The following is an 18,092-nucleotide window of genomic DNA, read 5'->3' as shown; positions in this document are numbered from 1 at the left end:
AACATAAAAATGCACAAGGGGTGGATGGGATCTATCCAATATGTTAAGTGAGGCAGCAAAGCAGATAAGCAGACCCTTGGCCATAATTATGAGAGTATTCCCAATTCACAAAGGGAAATCAAAAGGTGACATAATTAATTACAGACTTGTTAGCTTAATGTCTGTTCCATAGAAAATAATGATTCACTGGTTAAAGAAGTAATTCAGGACCATATAGACAGGAATGCAGTTATACTGTAGTCACAGTACGGATTTGTTAAAGGGCAGTCTAATCTAACTAGTCTGATTGGATGCTGTGATGCAGTAACAAAGGAACTGGATGCAAAAAAAATAATTTTGATATCATATACAAAGGTGCTAGGAAAGTTTTGCAATATGACGCAACAATGAATCACAGGAAGCTGCTTGTTGTGGCATGTTGAGACATGTTCATACGTGCATAGTAGCCGCCGCGCCAAGTCGATGGGCTCAGTTATTCATTAGTAGTGAGAGTGTAAAGTGCTTGCGATGGCATCGTGGTCACGAAATGAGATAAGGACAGTTTTGCGGTATAATTTCGTGCGTGGTTTAACCATAGACCAGTGCTTAGAAGAAATGACTCTTGCACTAGATGATGATTGTCCACATCGTACAACGATATTCAGGTGGTATAGAGAATTCCAAAGGGGAAATTTCACTCTGGAGGATTCTGAGAGGCCGGGAAGGCCACGAACGTCAGTTACGGAGGGAAAACGTTACTGCTCTGAGGAAAATGCTTGACGAAAACAGGCGAGTGACCTACCAACAGATAGAGGATACTTTGGGCCTAAATGCACCAGCAATTCGTTCGATTCTGCAAGATCATTTGCACGTGAAGAAACTTTGTTCTCTCTGGGTGCCGCATCAACTGACTGAAGAGCAGATGACACGACGTGTGACTTGGTGCCGGGAGATGTTAAAAACGTTTGATAAGGGACAATCTCGGTATGTGAACAACATCATGACAGGTGACGAGACTTGACTGTACTATTACGATCTGCCGACCAAGGCTCAAAACAAAGTTTGGGTCTTTGAAGATGACGACACACCCGTAATTGTCAGAAAATCCCGATCTGTAAAGAAGAAAATGATAGCTGTATTTTTCAAATCGAGTGGAATTGTGGAACGTGTCGTTTTGGACACGCAGAAGACAGTCACAGCTAAGTGGTATACTGAACAATGCCTGCCTAAAGTCATTGGATCTATGAAGAACCTGCGGCCAAAGTCAAGAATGGACACCTGGTACCTCCATCACGATAATGCTCCAGCTTACCGCGCCAAAGCCTGCACCGAATATTTGACCACGACAGGACTGAAGCTTCTCGAGCACCCTCCCTACAGTCCAGACCTTGCTCCCTGCGACTTTGCACTGTTTCCACATGTGAAAATGAAGCTAAAAGGGAGGCGGTTTTCCAGTGATGAGGACCTTCTACGGGCTTGGGACAACGAGTGTCCTTTACTCCCTAGTGAAACTTGGCAGAACTGGTTTAAAGATTGGTTTCGGAGGACGGAGAGGTGTATTGAATGTAGAGGAAATTACTTTGAAAAAATTAAATAAACAAAGCTGTATTGCAAAACTTTCCTAGTACCCTTTGTACTTGGATTTCAGAAAGGCTTTGGATAGTGTTGCACATAAGACTGCTGTACAAATTGGAGCAGTGTGGCATTAAGGGCATGATACACCATGGATAAAGGGTTGGTGAAGTGGGAGAAAACAGTGATTATTAGTGGCCCTGCTCTTTGTTGACTAATGTTATTAGTGGAGCCTCCAGGATTCAGTGCTGGGTCCATTGTTGTTTTCAGTATATATTGATAATTTTGAAAGTCATCATCATCATCAGCCATTTTCAATCCACTGCAGGATGAAGGCCTCTCCAGCAACTTTCCAGTTCCTTCTGTTTTGAGCACTAGCCATCCATTTACTACTCGAAAACTCATGAATTTCATCTATCCATCTCCGCCTTTGTCTTCCAGGTTTTCTTCTAGCTCCTCTTGGGTACCATTCTGTTATTTTCTTAGTCCATCTGTCATCATGTCCTCGAGCTATGTGTCCTGCCCAAGACCATTTTAGTTCTTTAATTTTGATAAGAATGTCCTTTACTTGAGTTTGCTGCCTAATCCATGTGTTTCTCTTCTTATCTAACAGTCTGATTCCCAATATGATTCGTTCCATTCTTCGCTGTGTAGTTCTCAGCTTCTCTTCCATTCTTTTGGTGAGTGCCCAAGTTTCACTTCCATAAGTCATGGTGGGGAGTATACATTGATTCATTATTTTACGTTTCAGACAAACTGGGATATTGCTCTTCAGTATGTGACTATATTTCCTGAATGCTATCCATCCAAAATTTATTCTTCTCTTGACTTCCAGCCATTTATCATTATTACAGCTAATAACTTGTCCCAGATAAGTATATGACTCCACGTTTTCAATTACTGCTCCTTCAATCATTATTTCCCTTTCCGTGGCATACTTGTTCATCATTACTTTTGTTTTAGCCATATTCATCTTTAGTCCAAAATCCTTACTAACTGTGCATAACTGATTAAGATTTTCCTCTAATTCTTTGGGATCGTGGCTTATGACCACAATGTCATCTGCAAATCGTAAATGGTTTAGGTACTCTCCGTTCACATTGACTCCTTTCTGCGACCAGTCTAATCTTCTGAAAGCTTCCTCAAGGGCAGCAGTAAACAGCTTCGGAGATATTGTGTCTCCCTGTCGAACTCCTTTCTCGATTTTAAATTTGCTACTGTCTTTGTCTAGTCTAATAAAGGATGTAGCACTCTCATATATTTTCTTCAAAATCATAATATATGGAGTATCTATGCCTTTTCTTTCCAGTGCCTGAAACATTGCCTTATGCTGTATGGAGTCAAATGCCTTTTCATAATCCACAAATGCCAGGCATAATGGTGTTTTATATTCATTTTCTTTCTCCATTAGCTGTGATATTACGTGAAGGTGATCCATAGTTGAGAATCCTGTCCTAAAGCCAGCTTGCTCTTTCAGTTGATTCTCATCAAGTATTCTTTCTAATCTGTTAGTAATGACCCTTGTGAACAACTTGTAGACATGGGATAACAAGCTAATTGGTCTATAATTTCCAATTTCTGATTTATCTCCTTTCTTATGCAGCAAAACTATGATTGCATTATTCCACTGCTTAGGCATCACACCTTTTCTAATGCACTTTGTGAAGAGCCTTGCCAGTTTTTGTGTTATGTCTCTTCCTCCCAATTTTAACAACTCTACAGTAACTTCATCTTCCCCGGGGCTTTCCGATTCTTCATTTTCTTCAATGCATGTTCTACCTCATCAGGAAGAATATCGGGTATGTTGTATGTGTTGCTACTTTGCAATCCATCTTCCCCACTGCTGGTATCATTCCCTCGCTCCTTGTATAATTCTCTATAGTAGTCTTCTGCTATTTGAATTATGCCTTCTCTGCTGTTTATAAGTACACCATCGCTATTCTTCAGTTTCAGTATCATTTGTCTTTCTGTATTTACTGCTCATGGCTGCTGATTTAAATCCTTTGTTTTCCCTTAATGCTTGTTCTACTTTTCTTGTGTTAAATCTTCTTATGTCCTCTCTGAGTCTCTTTCTAATGGCTTTGCATAACTCAGTATACTCAATTTTCTCCCTGTCAGTGTTTTTCTTGCTCTTCATTTGTCGTCTTTGGTTCATCATGACAAGTGTTTCTTGACTAATTTTTTCTTCTTTGGATTTCTGTTTCCCTATAGGTTTCTTGGGCTTTATCACTTTCAGCAAGTTGTAATATTCCTTGTCGATATCTTGGTCCTGAGCAGTCTGCAGAAGCTCAAACTTGTTCTTAAGTTCCAGCACGTACTGCTTTTTCTCCTCCTCTGTTATCTCAAAGACCTTTGTATTATTTACTCGAGTCAGTTTTTTCCTTTCCTTTCCTACATCTATATCAAGTGTACATCTTACCATTCTGTGTTCACTTCCAACATTTACCTTATTCAGGACGGTAACATCATTCACAATATATCTTCTGTTAGTGAGGATGAAGTCGATTTCATTAATTGTTAATCCATTTGGACTCTTCCATGTCCACTTTCTGTTCACCCTTTTCTTGAAAAAAGTGTTCATTACTGACATTCCTTGAGATTCTGCAAATTCCACAAGTCTTTCACCTCTTTTATTTCTTTCACCAATTCCAAAATTTCCTATAGTTCCTCTTTCTGCGCTGTTTTGCCTTTTTCCAACCTTAGCATTGAAGTCCCCCATAATAATAGTGTAGTGGGTTTTCTGCTCATCTAGAAGACTCTCAATTTCGGTGTACATTTCTTCAACCTCTTCATCATCATGGCTCGATGTTGGTGCATAAATCATTATAATCTTCAGCTTGTATCTCTTAGAAATCTTGAGTATTAGTCTTGACACCCTTGGTGATGTACTTTTGAATTCCAAAATGTTGTTTTTAAAATCTTTATGGACCAGAAACCCAACTCCACCTTCACTCCTTTCACTGTTTCCATTGGTGTACAGCAGATTTCCACTTGATAAACTTATAAGTGATTCATTTCTTCTTCTTGTTTCAGCCAAACCGATGATATTCCAATTCACATTTTCTAATTCCTTTTCCAGCTCTAATATCCTGTCTTCACCGATGAGTGATCGTACGTTATAACAGGCCAAGTTCAATTTCCGTGCATGGCAGCCTGGTCGTACCCAGAGATTCTTAGCACCCTCTGCTTCCACTCTGATCCTCTCGCTGCCGTAAGAGGGAGAGTGAAAGCTGCTGGGGACTGAGGGCCATTTGTATTGTTGTGCTCTCATTGCTGGAGGGTTTGGTCTTTTCCTCTTCACGCTGACCAGGTGTCTTGAAGAGAACCACTCTACACGTTCGTTGCCACCTAAGTGACGTAACAGGGCTTACCATCGAGAAGGTGTGCATGAGTGGATTTTAGGGAGGCAGGCCAACCGGACTTCTCCTAAATCTTCTGTAATAGAGAGATATTGGATCCATCTGTGTTTTAGGCTGAGTGTCTGATAACACACAGGATACCTGTTCCCCTCTTAAGTATGTCAGGCTTAATGGCTAAGTTTGGGAATGATACAAAGGTTGGCAGGGTGGGTAATGACAATAATCAGTTTAAGCTACTGCAGCAAGATCTAGGAAAATTAGACCCATGAGCTGAGAAATGGCAGTTGAAGCTTAACATTGACAAATACAAGGTACTGTATATATGGATAGCAGTAATCTCAGATTAACATACCATCTGTGTGTTATTACACTTAGGGTGGTAGAAAATGAAAAAGACTTGGGGGTTAATTGTTTCAGTCAGATGTGAACTTCCCCGTGAAGTGCAGACAGACTGCCATTGGGTTTTGTCAACCATATACAGGAACTTTGCTAGGTAGGGATATGGAGGTAATTATCTCATTGTATACAAGACAGTGGCCAGGCAGCTTCTTGAGTACTACATTCAGGTTTAGAGGTCTCATTTTAGGAAGGACATGTGTGTTGGAATGGGTGGAGAAAAAAGCAGTAAGATTCGTGAAGGGAACAGAAGAGTAGCCTTACCAAGAAAGGCTTCAGTTCTGAAAATTGCAGTGTCTGGAGATTAGGCACCTACAAGGTGGTCTTAGTCTGTTTCAGATGTTTATGGCTTTGAATGGATTGAGCAAGCTCATTGCTGAATGCGTTCTTCCTCTTGCTATACACGAGGGGACATAAATTCAAATTTAGGATGGATGCTTACAGGATAGCTGTGCCGGAGTTTGCCTTCAGCTAGCAGGTAGTTGATTGTTGGAATAGACTTCCATCTGGTGTTGTAGAAGTGGTTAGTTTGAATAAATTCAGGGAAGAATTAGACAATTTCTTGGAGAGGACAGTGGGTTGAAGTGGGTAGTTTTTTTCTTTTTGTCTGATTCTCTATAAGCTTACTCTCTTACATTATTTATCACTATTAATGCTAATACATTGTTACTAGTAACGATTCAGATTCTAAAAATAACGTATTCACAGTGTACCAATTAAATAACGAGACTGACGCTACCACAAAAAAAAAAAAAAAAAAAAAGTAAATAACACTATTAACAATAAATAACGTAAATAACACACGAATTGTGAAAGTAATAGAGCAAGCTTATCTGCGAAAAGATCTAAACCTCCCAAGCACTTACTAATTCATTTCACAAATATACGTGGTCTCAATTCTAATCTCAACGATGGCCATTTCCACTTGCAGTCTGCCAAACCCCATGTACTTTTTCTGACAGAATCTCAGTTATCGGTTGATTCAACTACTGCTCATCTCAGATGCCCAAATTATTCACTGTATGATTCTTTTCGCCTCAAAGGTAGTACTTGTGCATATGTCCGTTCTGATATTCCCTGTCAGAGACTTGGCAAATTGGAATCTCCTCTCTTTGATCTTCTCTGGCTTAAAATCTCAAAGGCTTTTGATCGTGTTTGGCATAAAGGTCTTCTAAACAAGCTTCCATCTTATGGTTTGCCAACTGTTTTTAGTAATTGGTTATCCAGTTTTCTCTCTGATCGCTCACTGAGGGTGATGGTAGATGGCTCTCTGTCTTCTAACTTCTCCACTAATGCCGGTGTCCCCCAAGGTTCAGTTCTTTCCCCCACTCTTTTTCTCTTGTATATTAATGACCTTCTTCCATTGACTGGAAATCTTATCCATAGTTTTGCCGTTGATAGCACATTGCATTCCACTTTCCATTTTGAGAAACCTTGTCCTGCTCAATCAGCTTCAACTTCTCGAAAATCTGCTACCAATTCCTTAAATGCTGATCTTCAGGTAATTCTCCAGTGGGTCAAAGACAACTTAGTTGATTTCAACCCTTCTAAAACTCAGTCTTGTCTTATATCTCGCAAAAAGGATTCTTCTGCTCCTATGCTTATCTTTAGTGACACTCCGATTTGTAGGCAAAATGATATATCTCTTTTGGGGATTACCCTTTTTTCTCTCTTGGCACAAGCACATTACAAATATTGCTTCCTCTGCATCTAAAAAACTTGGTTTTCTCTTTTGCTCTCAGTGTTACTTTTCTTCCAAACAGCTGCTCACCCTGTATAAATCGCAAATCTGCCCAGTCATGGAATATTGTTCCCACATTGGGGTGGTGCCCCCAAAACCTTTCTCAGGCTTCTTGATGCCATTCAGAAGAGGGCAGTTAGGTTAATTAATGATTTATCTCTAATAGTCTCTCCACTCGCTGTCTCATAGATGTACTGTTTCTGCTGCATGCCTCTTCTACAGATACTTCCATGATCACTGTTCTTCTGAATTGGCTTCTATAATTCCCACTCTCTCTTTCAAAACAGTCCGAACATGTGCCGCCAACATACATTTACTGTCCAACTTCAAACCCACAGAACCAACTTTTCATCTTCCTCATTTATTCATTCAACTGCCGTTTTCTGGAACAACCTTCCTTCATACGTATTTCCTGAAAATTACAATCTACAGAAGTTCAAGTCCAGTGTCAACAAATATCTTCTTTCGTCTTCTCAATCTCCAACCCAAGCACGGTACTAAGTACTATAGGTTCTAATACCTCTCGTGTTTGGGGTCCACATAAAAAAAAAAAAAAAAAAAAACTAACAGCAAAGTGAGGTTATATATTTTCGAAGTAATCACCTATGATGTGTACACACTGTTTACATCTTTTATACAAGTTTTGAAAACATTTCTGGAACTCCTCTTCTGGTACCAGCTTTCAGCTGTTCGGTCACTGCAGCTTGGATCATCCCGTATCGCATTCCTTTCCTGGCTGTTTTCATTTTGGGGAACAAAAAGTAAAACATATTCCTTATTGCTGCCAATCATGTTAGCAAGCAACCTCGTTGAAATTGATCTGTCTTCAGTCACAATATTTCTAACCTTTGTGGTAATCTCCTGTGTTCAAACAGAGATTGGTTGGCCAGGTTGGGAATCATCCTCTGACGACTCATGTCCTTTATGAAAACAAGAAAACCATTCAAACACTTGATCAAGACAAACATTCATCCGCATAAACATTTTTTTAAATCGTGAAAAGTTTCCATAGCACTTTTTCCCAATTTACAAAAAAATTTGATAACTGATCTTCGCTCCATTTTTAATTTTCTGACGACATGCACAAAACTACTATTACTCTTTCCATCATAAATCACGAACTACTGACCGGACAAGTTTCAACTTGCACTCGTTGGATAGAGCACACTCTAGCAGATCTAATCATGTACTATTTTGGCCTCTTATTAATACTAAACACAGAGTTGTTGTTGTTGTTATTTGGTTTTTTTAGGAGTATTAGCAACTAAGGTCATATTGCTCCGGGAATATGCGGTGGTCATTCCCTGACCTTTCCGCATCCTCCGTATTTGGTGGTGAGGGGCTCGAACCCCGGTCTAATCAAGAAGCGTGTGCTACGCACTGCTGCTCCTGCCCACCTGGCTATGGAGGCTCCCTTAAACACAGAGTGCACACAGTCTTGTTATTTAATTGCTGCATTGTGTATAAATGTGTCTAATTCTGAGCAGTAATGGCACTTATGGTCTTTGAAATTTAAAAAAAAAGAGTATGAAATTTTCATTGGTAAAAACGCAATAAAAATAATAAATAAGAATTAGCAAACACATCTAGTAAAATGTTTATTCATACTAGATGTGTATTTGCTTAACCTTATTTATTTATTTAATCCACTTTTTATCTTTGAAAACTCCGAAGTCATTTTTTACAATTCTAACAGCCATAGCTCCATTACCATTCAAAGTCATGCATTTTTGTGTGTGAAATTTTTTTCATTGTGTTTAGGTCTTGAATCAATTCAAAAAAAAGTACTGTGCAGATGTTATGAAATATCCTGTATATAGATACATTTGTCTGAAATTAAGTCCAAAAACTCTGTAGATCTATATATATCACTATAATATTTAATTGCCTTTGAGTAGTGCGACCTCACTAATTTAAGTAGGTAAATGACTCATTCTTCTTTTAATCATTGTGAAATTGGCCAGATTTATTCTGAATTTTTTCGCACAGATATTCAAATTTGGCTTTCTGTGCAAATTGCACAGAAAGTGAGATATTTCCCTTTTCTCTGAACATTTTCCTTTTATTGCGTGTACAAATTGTCCTCAAATCAGATAAAAGAAATCCATCCGTCTTCTCTTTGGTAGTACACTGAATTTCATCTGTGTATTACCCTTCCTGAACTTTCATACCACCTGTTTTTATTCAAATTCAACTAATCCTAAAATAACATTTTCAGACTACTATGGTCAGTAGTTCATCTGTCAGTTCTGTGCAAGAGACGTCGGATGGTGATAGTAGCAGGACTAGTAGCAGCTTTGCTCCATGTGATATTGGGCTCCTTGAAAGATTAATTCGTACTCATCCCATTTGGTTCCTACCAGGTATTGGAAGAGCTGGTGCTGTACATTTATTGCAAGGGAAAGATATTGGGGTAAGTATAAACTAATAAAGCTCCAGTGCAATTTATAAGATCTCCTCTGTTTTTACTTTAATGATTATGTTCCTGTAACACAAGCTTATAAATTGAAACTTGTAGACTGTGGTTTTTTATTTTTATTCTTAAATGTTACATTCTTAAAGTTTAACTATGCTAATTTCAAAATTTGTATCCAAATGATAATTTGTGTACTTTGTTTTAATGGACAGTACCCAATTAAATGAAGAAAACAGTATAATTTCAATACAAAGGTGAACTATTTAACTTGCAGATTTATATGATTTCTTAGAATAAATTTAGGTCTTCGGTTAGGCACCCCCATTGCCAGGTGGGAAGGAGCAGCAGTGTGTAGCACACGCTTCTTGATTAGACCGGGGTTTGAGCCCGTCACCACCAAATACAGAGGATGCTGAAAGGTCAGGGAATGACCACCACATATCCCAGAGCAATATGGCTTAGTTGCTAATGCTCCTAAAAACCAAATAACAAACAAACAGGTCTTCGGTTTCAAATGAATAGTTTGTAATTCTTTTATGCATTATATCAGACATCTTCCTTTTCATAATCTGCTATCATGTTTACATTCCATCTTCTCTGATATCTTCATTCCATCTCCTTTTTATCTAGGCAGGATCACCCACCTTGTTCATTACTGATGGAACCAAGATATTGCTCTGGGGATATGCGGTGGTCATTCCCTGACCTTTCCGCATCCTCCGTATTTGGTGGTCACGGGCTCCAACCCCAGTCTAATCAAGAAACGTGTGTTATGCACTGCTGCTCCTGCCCACCTGGCTACGGAGGCGCCTCTTGATCACAGAATCTGCAGAAGGCTTGAAGACCAAAATCCCTCACCAAGTCAAGTGTCTTATTGAAACCACTAGGTTCTGTTAAGTGTGACAAGTGTGTGCTTGTCATATGCCAAATGGCAACACATTGTCTTATTAAACTTCAGAGATGGAAAAGTAATTGATAGAGATTTGACAAGCACTTGATTCATAGAGGGCGAGTACAGTATGCTGTCCAACTTCAGTATGTTGGACAGTGTACGGCGGTAGATATTTTTGCTAACTTAAAATAACATGCAGAACCGCAGCATGTAATGAGCAATTAGGCTTAGTGCAATATAGTTGTTATATAAAAGTAGAAATGCTTACCTTTACACATTCATTTGTCAAAAATAACAAATAGTAGAACACAGCTCAACTGATCTGAAAGTGCAGTACATGAAATGAGCTGAAATGCAATGATAAACATTGTACTTAAATTAAGGAGGAGCTTATAATAAACACTAAGCAACTAGGGCTCGCACAAACATGTATTTGGATTTCGTCACTACTCATATTTTTTTAAAACTTGGCATTTTACAGCTACATGATTGTAGAAAATTAGGAAAATTCACCCTGTAAGATTAAGTTTTTACTCCCAATATGTAGTTAAAAGAAGACACTGCACTTATTTGACAGCATAAAATTTCTTGAAATAGTAAGTACCATTGGTTGCAGTTTATCGTGTTAGTGGCAGTATATTGTGCTGCCACTGGACATTTCCGTTTGGTTTTCTCTAGTGATAGCACTTTCGATTTATTAATTTTATAAAAAAATCTTCAGTGAAAAGCAGTGTGCAGGGGTATTTTTTGTCATGATGCAAGAAGCAGTTTCCCAAAGCCCACCTTTTTTTTTTTTTTTTTTTTAAATAGCATTACAACATTACATAGAACTGTTTTGTAGGGTATTTGGTTCCCTGCTTGCCCATGCAGAACAAATTCATGATGAACAATATTGAGTTAAAAAAAAGTTAAAAAAATATTGAGTTTAAAAAAGAACAATGTTGAATTTAAAAAAAAAAAAAAAAAAAAAACGAAAAAAACCTGCATGTGTACCCTGTACTCACGAAAGATTTTTTTTGTGTAAACATCTTTGACGAAAATCGAACATCTATAACTGAAATCATGAATGATGTAACGTTTATGCTCATGCCCACTACTTACTCTACTGAATCACACTTCAGACCAAAATATTTAGTGTGAACAATGTAATGTTTTATGCACACACCTGCTACTTACTCTACCGAATCAACGTTTGGAAGAGGTTAGGCCAATAGCTTAATTACCCATTTGATTGTAGCCATTTGTTGAATAGTATGATTGCAACAATATAAGTATTTGTATTGTTACAATCTGCATTTTCGTTACATTTCATTGTTTTCACGACAGTAATTTTCTGAGTAGTGAAAGGGACTGAATGCCATACTGCTATAACCTTTGTGTGAAACATCACCATCTTGCTCTTGTACATTATTGAGTATGTGAATAAGACAAACCATGGGATCAGCAATTTAGATCATTACGATCATGAACGAGCACCCAGAGTTCGACATTCAGTTCAGCAGCGTCAAGATCACAAGTCAAGAAGCCGCCTCGTACTTGCTATGTCAGCCCATGTTGGAGAGCTCCGCAGTGATAGTTTACGTTCGTGCTGTTTGCCAATTAAGTGACATAGAGTGGGGAAGTCCAACAAAGAGACGAGTGAAGAGAACCTTCCAGAGAATTTGTGTGACGTATGAAAAGAGAAATTGGTTTGACAAATACGAGAAGCGACCACACCACTTGGATCATGTTACTCTGTTATGCTTTGTTGCAAATTTACACATGCAGTCTAACAAGATCTACAAGAAATGACAGTATCTGCGCATAGCATTAGCATTAGTAGAGGCATTTGATGCAAGAAAGCAAGCTTATGCAGCATCAGCCAAAAAAAAAAAAAAAAAAAATACACCATTGAAACTATGACTTAGCTCAGGATCTCAATGAGTACAAACATGAGATGGTAACGCTGCACATTCCATTTTGCAATGAGGAAACAGAGATACTGTCAGAAATGGCATATGTCAAGATCTACGACGACAATGAAGAGCTCATAGTAGAACAGTGTAAATTGTATGAATCAGACTTGGACATTCACAAAACGATTCAAATATGTAAGGTGATGTCAAGACAATGAAGACAGTGACCATGACGAAGCATGCTGTAATAACCTGCATAGCCTTGTAATGCAACTGCAAGAAGACCCCTTTTGAAACTTTTACAATCATCCAAACAGTGAGATGAACGAGGATCTAAAGCTTGCCACGCTCAGCCGACTCGCTGCAATTGGAAAGAAAAACACGAAAACTTGATGACTAACGAGGACTTCTGGAATTTAACGAGAATGGTCAGTGATAAGCAAAAGATTCTACTCATGCATGTAATTTGGAGTCTGTTATCTCTCAATCGCAAACTGATCCAAATATTTCTGATTGGCCCAGCTGGTTGCAGAAAAGCTTATGATTCGTTTCTTGATGGAAATATACAACCGCTTCAGTAATACAGATGGGTAGTGTGATGCCTACATTACATGTGCTTCAGCTGGTAAGGCTGCCGGTGCAATAGACGGAACTTCTGTGCACATTGCCCTCAAGATATCCATTTCAAGAAATCTACCTCTGTCAGTGGAAGTCGCACAATACAGATCTCTGTTTAAGTATGTCAAAGTGCTAATAATCGACGAAGTCAGTATGATCGGTGCTGAGCTGTTATTGCAAATGGAAGCAAGGTTAAAACAGATAACTGGAAATGTCGAAACAAGCTTCAGTGGGCAGGACATGTTCCTGAACTGGGACTTACATCAGCTACCTCTGGTTCGAGCAACCTCAGTCTATAAACAGATAAAGCAGCATATTGCTGGCCCCACTCTCTGGTGCAGCCTCAAATACTACGAACTCAATCAAGTTATGCGCCAACCGAACATCACGTTCTCATCTGTGTTACCCGAAATCGGTAATGGAGCTAAATTAGATCAGAATGAGAAAGAACTTATTCAGTCGCATTTCTTCGCTCGAGAGGAAGCCAATCGCCTCTACCCAAACGGTATGCAACTCTACTTGCAAAATAATTCTGTCAATGAGTACAACCATGCGATCCTCAGGGCCGCAGAGGAGAAAGTGGAATCAGTCACACAAGACACCTTCGTGGATTGCATGAATGCAGAGCAAGAAGCATGCATTCACCAGAAATTCTATAAAATGCCGGTTATCGACACTGGCGGATTACCCTACGAGCTCCCACTGGTCATCGGGAAGTCATATATCATCACCACTAATGTGGACATTACCGATGGGCTTGCTAATGGAGCCCTTGATAAATTATCTAAGATCGAATATAATGAAAAGCAATATATACAACAATTGTGGCTCGAATTTACCATCTCAGCTAAGGTCAGAAAGTTAGCTCGCAAGAAGATGGTGAGATACATACAAGCAAACAACATCAGTCATGCAGCCATGCCGCTCGCAAGACAAACCACGAGTATATCGTTGAACAAAAACCGCACAATCTGTGCCAAAAGAAATCACTTTCCTCTCATACCAGCTCGTGCAATGACAATACACAAGTTGTAAGGTGGCAAATTTGATACAGTGGTTTAAGAGTATGAAAAGGGGCATGAACAGCAGCTGGTTTATGTTGCTCTGTCATGCGTAACTGACATCAATGGACTTTTGTCTCACTGATCAACGACAAGGGTTTCTACCATGACCCAAAAAACACTACATCCACCATAAATCTACAAAATGAGTTTACCAGGCTTGCAACTAATCAGCTATAAACAAGACAGGACATCTTGCTCTAATTCATCCACAATAGGAAAGAATTCTCAGTCACCACCAATTTTAAACACACACACCAACCGTTTATGACTGATTGAATAATGAAATAAAAATAAAAATAAAATGATAGAAAAGACTGTAAAATAATATTTACAAAAAACTTTTAATTATTTACAAAAAACTAAACTATAACAAAAATAAAATAAGTAAATAAGTTAAAATGCATTAAAATATAAATATAAAAGCGATAAAAAGACGATAAAAAACACTATTAGAGCTTTTGGAGGTGTCTGCCTCCTTCCTCAGTAATAGTGAGACTTAAACGACACATCCTTAAATACCAGGTTCACGGCACATGTGGATGACCAGGCGCATACTCAGCATTCCTTTCACTTGTACCAGAACCGGAAGTGGTCTGGACACGTGGAAAATTAAAACGTTTATCTCTTGTCAAAACCGCCTCAAAAAGGGGGTGAAGCCTAACTCCCCTGTCTCTGTTTATACTATTGTTACCAGAGGATCCAATCCACAGACTTTCCAGCCACTTGCGGTCCCAGAATCTGTGCGCCCGGTCAAGGATGACAGCGTTGTCCGGGGGAGATCTGGTGTTGTTTTTCCCAATAGTGCTCGGCAATGGCGGATTTATTGAGCTCTGCGGTCCGTATCGCTCGTGAATGTTCCCCCAGACGGTCCTTGAGACGCTGTCCTGTCTCCCCCCACGTAGCATTCCCCACAATCCGGGCATGTGATCTCATATACGACCCCACTACTAGAATCCCTAGTAATGGGGTCTTTGACCTGTGACACTACTGTGTGCAACCTCCGGCCCGGAAGCTGCACACAGCGTGTCTGAAAGTCGCGAAGCATCCTCGCAATGCGATCTGACAGGCCCAGATAGTAGGGAACATACACAGTGGTAAGCGGTACAGGTGGAACTACCCGATTGGGCTCTTCCTCTCTGTTGTATTCATCAATGACCCTCTGGGGGTAACCGCACCTCATAAGATCCGTCGTGATTTGCCTAATTTCCTTCTCCCCCTCCTCAGGGATACTGCAATGTGTTCTCACCCTACCCAAAAGTGCTCTGGCCATACTATTTTTATGTTGGACAGTCTGTGCCGTCCTATAATGTGTGTACGGGCCCCTACACATCGGTTTCCTATAAACCTTAGTTCTAAGTCTGGGGCCTTCCCTATATACCATTATGTCCAGAAATGGGAGGGTACAATCTATTTCTACCTCCGAGGTAAATTTTATAAAGGGGGAGAAACCATTGAGAAACGAGACCACATCTTCCTCTCTCCCCTTCTTTACAATAGTAAACGTGTCATCAACATATCATTTCCACTTACACATAGGGAACTCCAATCTTGCGAAAACCCTATTCTCAAATTCCTCCATAGCCAGATTTGCAACAATGGCGCTGATTGGAGAACCCACGGCTGTACCGTGAACCTGTTTATACATCACTCCTTTGAAAACCAAGGTTGTACTAGAAAGACATAATTCAACAGCACCACACATCTTCTATGTTTAGGTGGGATCTAGCACTTAAAGTATTATCCTTTTGTAAAGCCAACCTCACACATTCTACCCCATGTGCTATGGGGATACACGTAAATAATGATATAACATCTAATGACATCATCATCTCGTCCTCCCCTATTTCTTGACTCCTTACAAAGTTCACAAATTTCGCACTGTCTCCAATGACCAACGCGGACCGCCCCACAATCGGGGAAATCAGCTGCGCCAGATATTTTGATAAAGCATACATAGGGCTACCAATGAAGGAAAGTATGGGCAGTAATGGAACATTCTCCTTGTGTGTCTTAGGTAACCCATAAAATCTGGGCAATCAACACCCTGTTGCATGCATGAGCCAATACTTGTCCTTTGGAATCTTTTCCATTCTTAGCCAGGAAAGTAGCATCTTATTTACACGCTGTTCTAAGCTAGCCAAGGGGTTTCTGTGGACAATCTTATAAGTACAATTATCACCTAATAAGTCTAACGCTTTCTTGTGGTAATCTTCTTTGTTTAATACCACAGTTGATCTGCCTTTATCTGCTGGTAGGATTATAATATCTTCGTCCCGTTTAAGTTCTTCTAGTGCTTTCTTCTGTTTCGGGGTAAGATTTGGAGCAATCGTTTTTGCTTGGCCCAGGATGGCGACAGCTTTAACACGAATTTGATTAGCAATATGTTCAGGTAATTTGCTAATTGCCCTCTCAGTACCCATAGATGTTTCGGTAATTGGAGGTTTAGTGGGTAGCAATGCAAACTTAGGTCCAAGAGCCAATAGTCTCTCTTGTTCTTGGGTTAACGATTTGCCACTTAAATTCTGAATAAAGTTGGAATGGTCGCTACCCCTAAATACAGTGGACTGCTCCTCTAATAACGTGTGAAACTTCCTAATATGTCTCCGTTTATATGAATAGGTAATCCTATACGTCCTCTCCAGAACTAACCTCTTCACACCTATCAGGTGTAGGGGGGACAATCTACTACTAATATCACCTAATGCTACATCAATCAATCTCCTACTATGTCTCAAGTCATCATGAAGTTTCTGAATCCATGTATTCAAAACCTTCTTTTGATACCATGTGATAATCCTGGACAAACGGGCATCTTTAAATGGTGCCTTGATCCTAAACCCATATGGCATAAGATTATGATCCCTGCAACGGTAGGCGCCTCTGTAGCCAGGTGGGAAGGAGCACCAGTGCGTAGCACATGCTCCTTGATTAGACCGGGGTTCGAGCCCGTCACCACCAAATACGGAGGATGCGGAAAGGTCAGAGAATGACCACCGCATATCCCGGAGCAATATGGCCTTAGTTGCTAATGCTCCTAAAAACCAAATAACTAACTAACTAACCTGCAACGGTAGGCAAACCTTAAGTGCTGTTGCTGTTTGGACTCAGCTATGCTATATCTCTGGAACCTTCGGATGTGCCACAAAACTATATGGCCATAAACATTAACTATATCTGCAATAAGGCCTCTGAGGTTGGGATTACTCATACCACCAATTTTAAACACACACACCAACCGTTTATGACTGATTGAATAATGAAATAAAAATAAAAATAAAATGATAGAAAAGACTGTAAAATAATATTTACAAAAAACTTTTAATTATTTACAAAAAACTAAACTATAACAAAAATAAAATAAGTAAATAAGTTAAAATGCATTAAAATATAAATATAAAAGCGATAAAAAGACGATAAAAAACACTATTAGAGCTTTCGGAGGTGTCTGCCCCCTTCCTCAGTAATAGTGAGACTTAAACGACACATCCTTACCAGGTTCACGGCACACGTGGATGACCAGGCGCATACTCAGCATTCCTTTCACTTGTACCAGAACCGGAAGTGGTCTGGACACGTGGAAAATTAAAACGTTTATCTCTTGTCAAAACCACCGCCTCAATAATAGTGTTTTTTATCGTCTTTTTATCGCTTTTATATTTATATTTTAATGCATTTTAACTTATTTACTTATTTTATTTTCGTTATAGTTTAGTTTTTTGTAAATATTACTTTACAGTATTTTCTATCATTTTATTTTTATTTTTTTTTTCATTATTCAATCAGTCATAAACAGTTGGCGTGTGTTTAAAATTGGTGGTATGAGTAATCCCAACCTCAGAGGCCTTATTGCAGATAGAATTCTGTTCTCTCACTCTACTGCCAAAGCCTACCAGTGCACCACGCCAACCTCACTACCACTGCTACAGAGCAATGCCAAATCTTGCTGTTATCTGAGACTTCTTTAGAAAATAATGAGAGTGTCAGCATCACGAACTTCGATTGTGTGGTTCAGTTCAAGCTTGAAATCAAACAGGCAGCTGGAGTCACAATATATCCCAACAAGAAGGACGAGAAACACATTGTTACGCCATACTTACGTGTTATCTATCAACAAACGACTGGTCCAATAGTCACTATTCGGCCCATTGGCGATTTATGTA

At 39.3% G+C, this 18,092-nt stretch overlaps 1 protein-coding gene across 2 annotated transcripts in view; it reads left to right on the top strand.

Moving 5' to 3' along the window:
- Window positions 1-18,092, top strand: part of spri (Src homology 2 domain-containing protein sprint) — a 560,442-nt gene that overhangs the window by 364,114 nt on the left and 178,236 nt on the right. For both annotated transcript variants that reach the window (XM_090369518.1, XM_090369519.1), the window contains one exon: window positions 9,266-9,460. In XM_090369518.1, coding sequence (XP_090225644.1) covers window positions 9,266-9,460 — 195 coding nt within the window. The remainder of the gene's footprint in view (window positions 1-9,265; window positions 9,461-18,092) is intronic.

Source organism: Mastigoproctus giganteus, chromosome 3 (assembly GCF_048544385.1).
Source record: "Mastigoproctus giganteus isolate SK-2022 chromosome 3, ASM4854438v1, whole genome shotgun sequence".
NCBI classification, from domain to species: Eukaryota; Metazoa; Arthropoda; class Arachnida; order Uropygi; family Thelyphonidae; genus Mastigoproctus; species Mastigoproctus giganteus.
The sequence above is the reverse complement of the archived record's forward strand: the minus strand, read 5'-3'. Positions and strand labels throughout refer to the sequence as shown.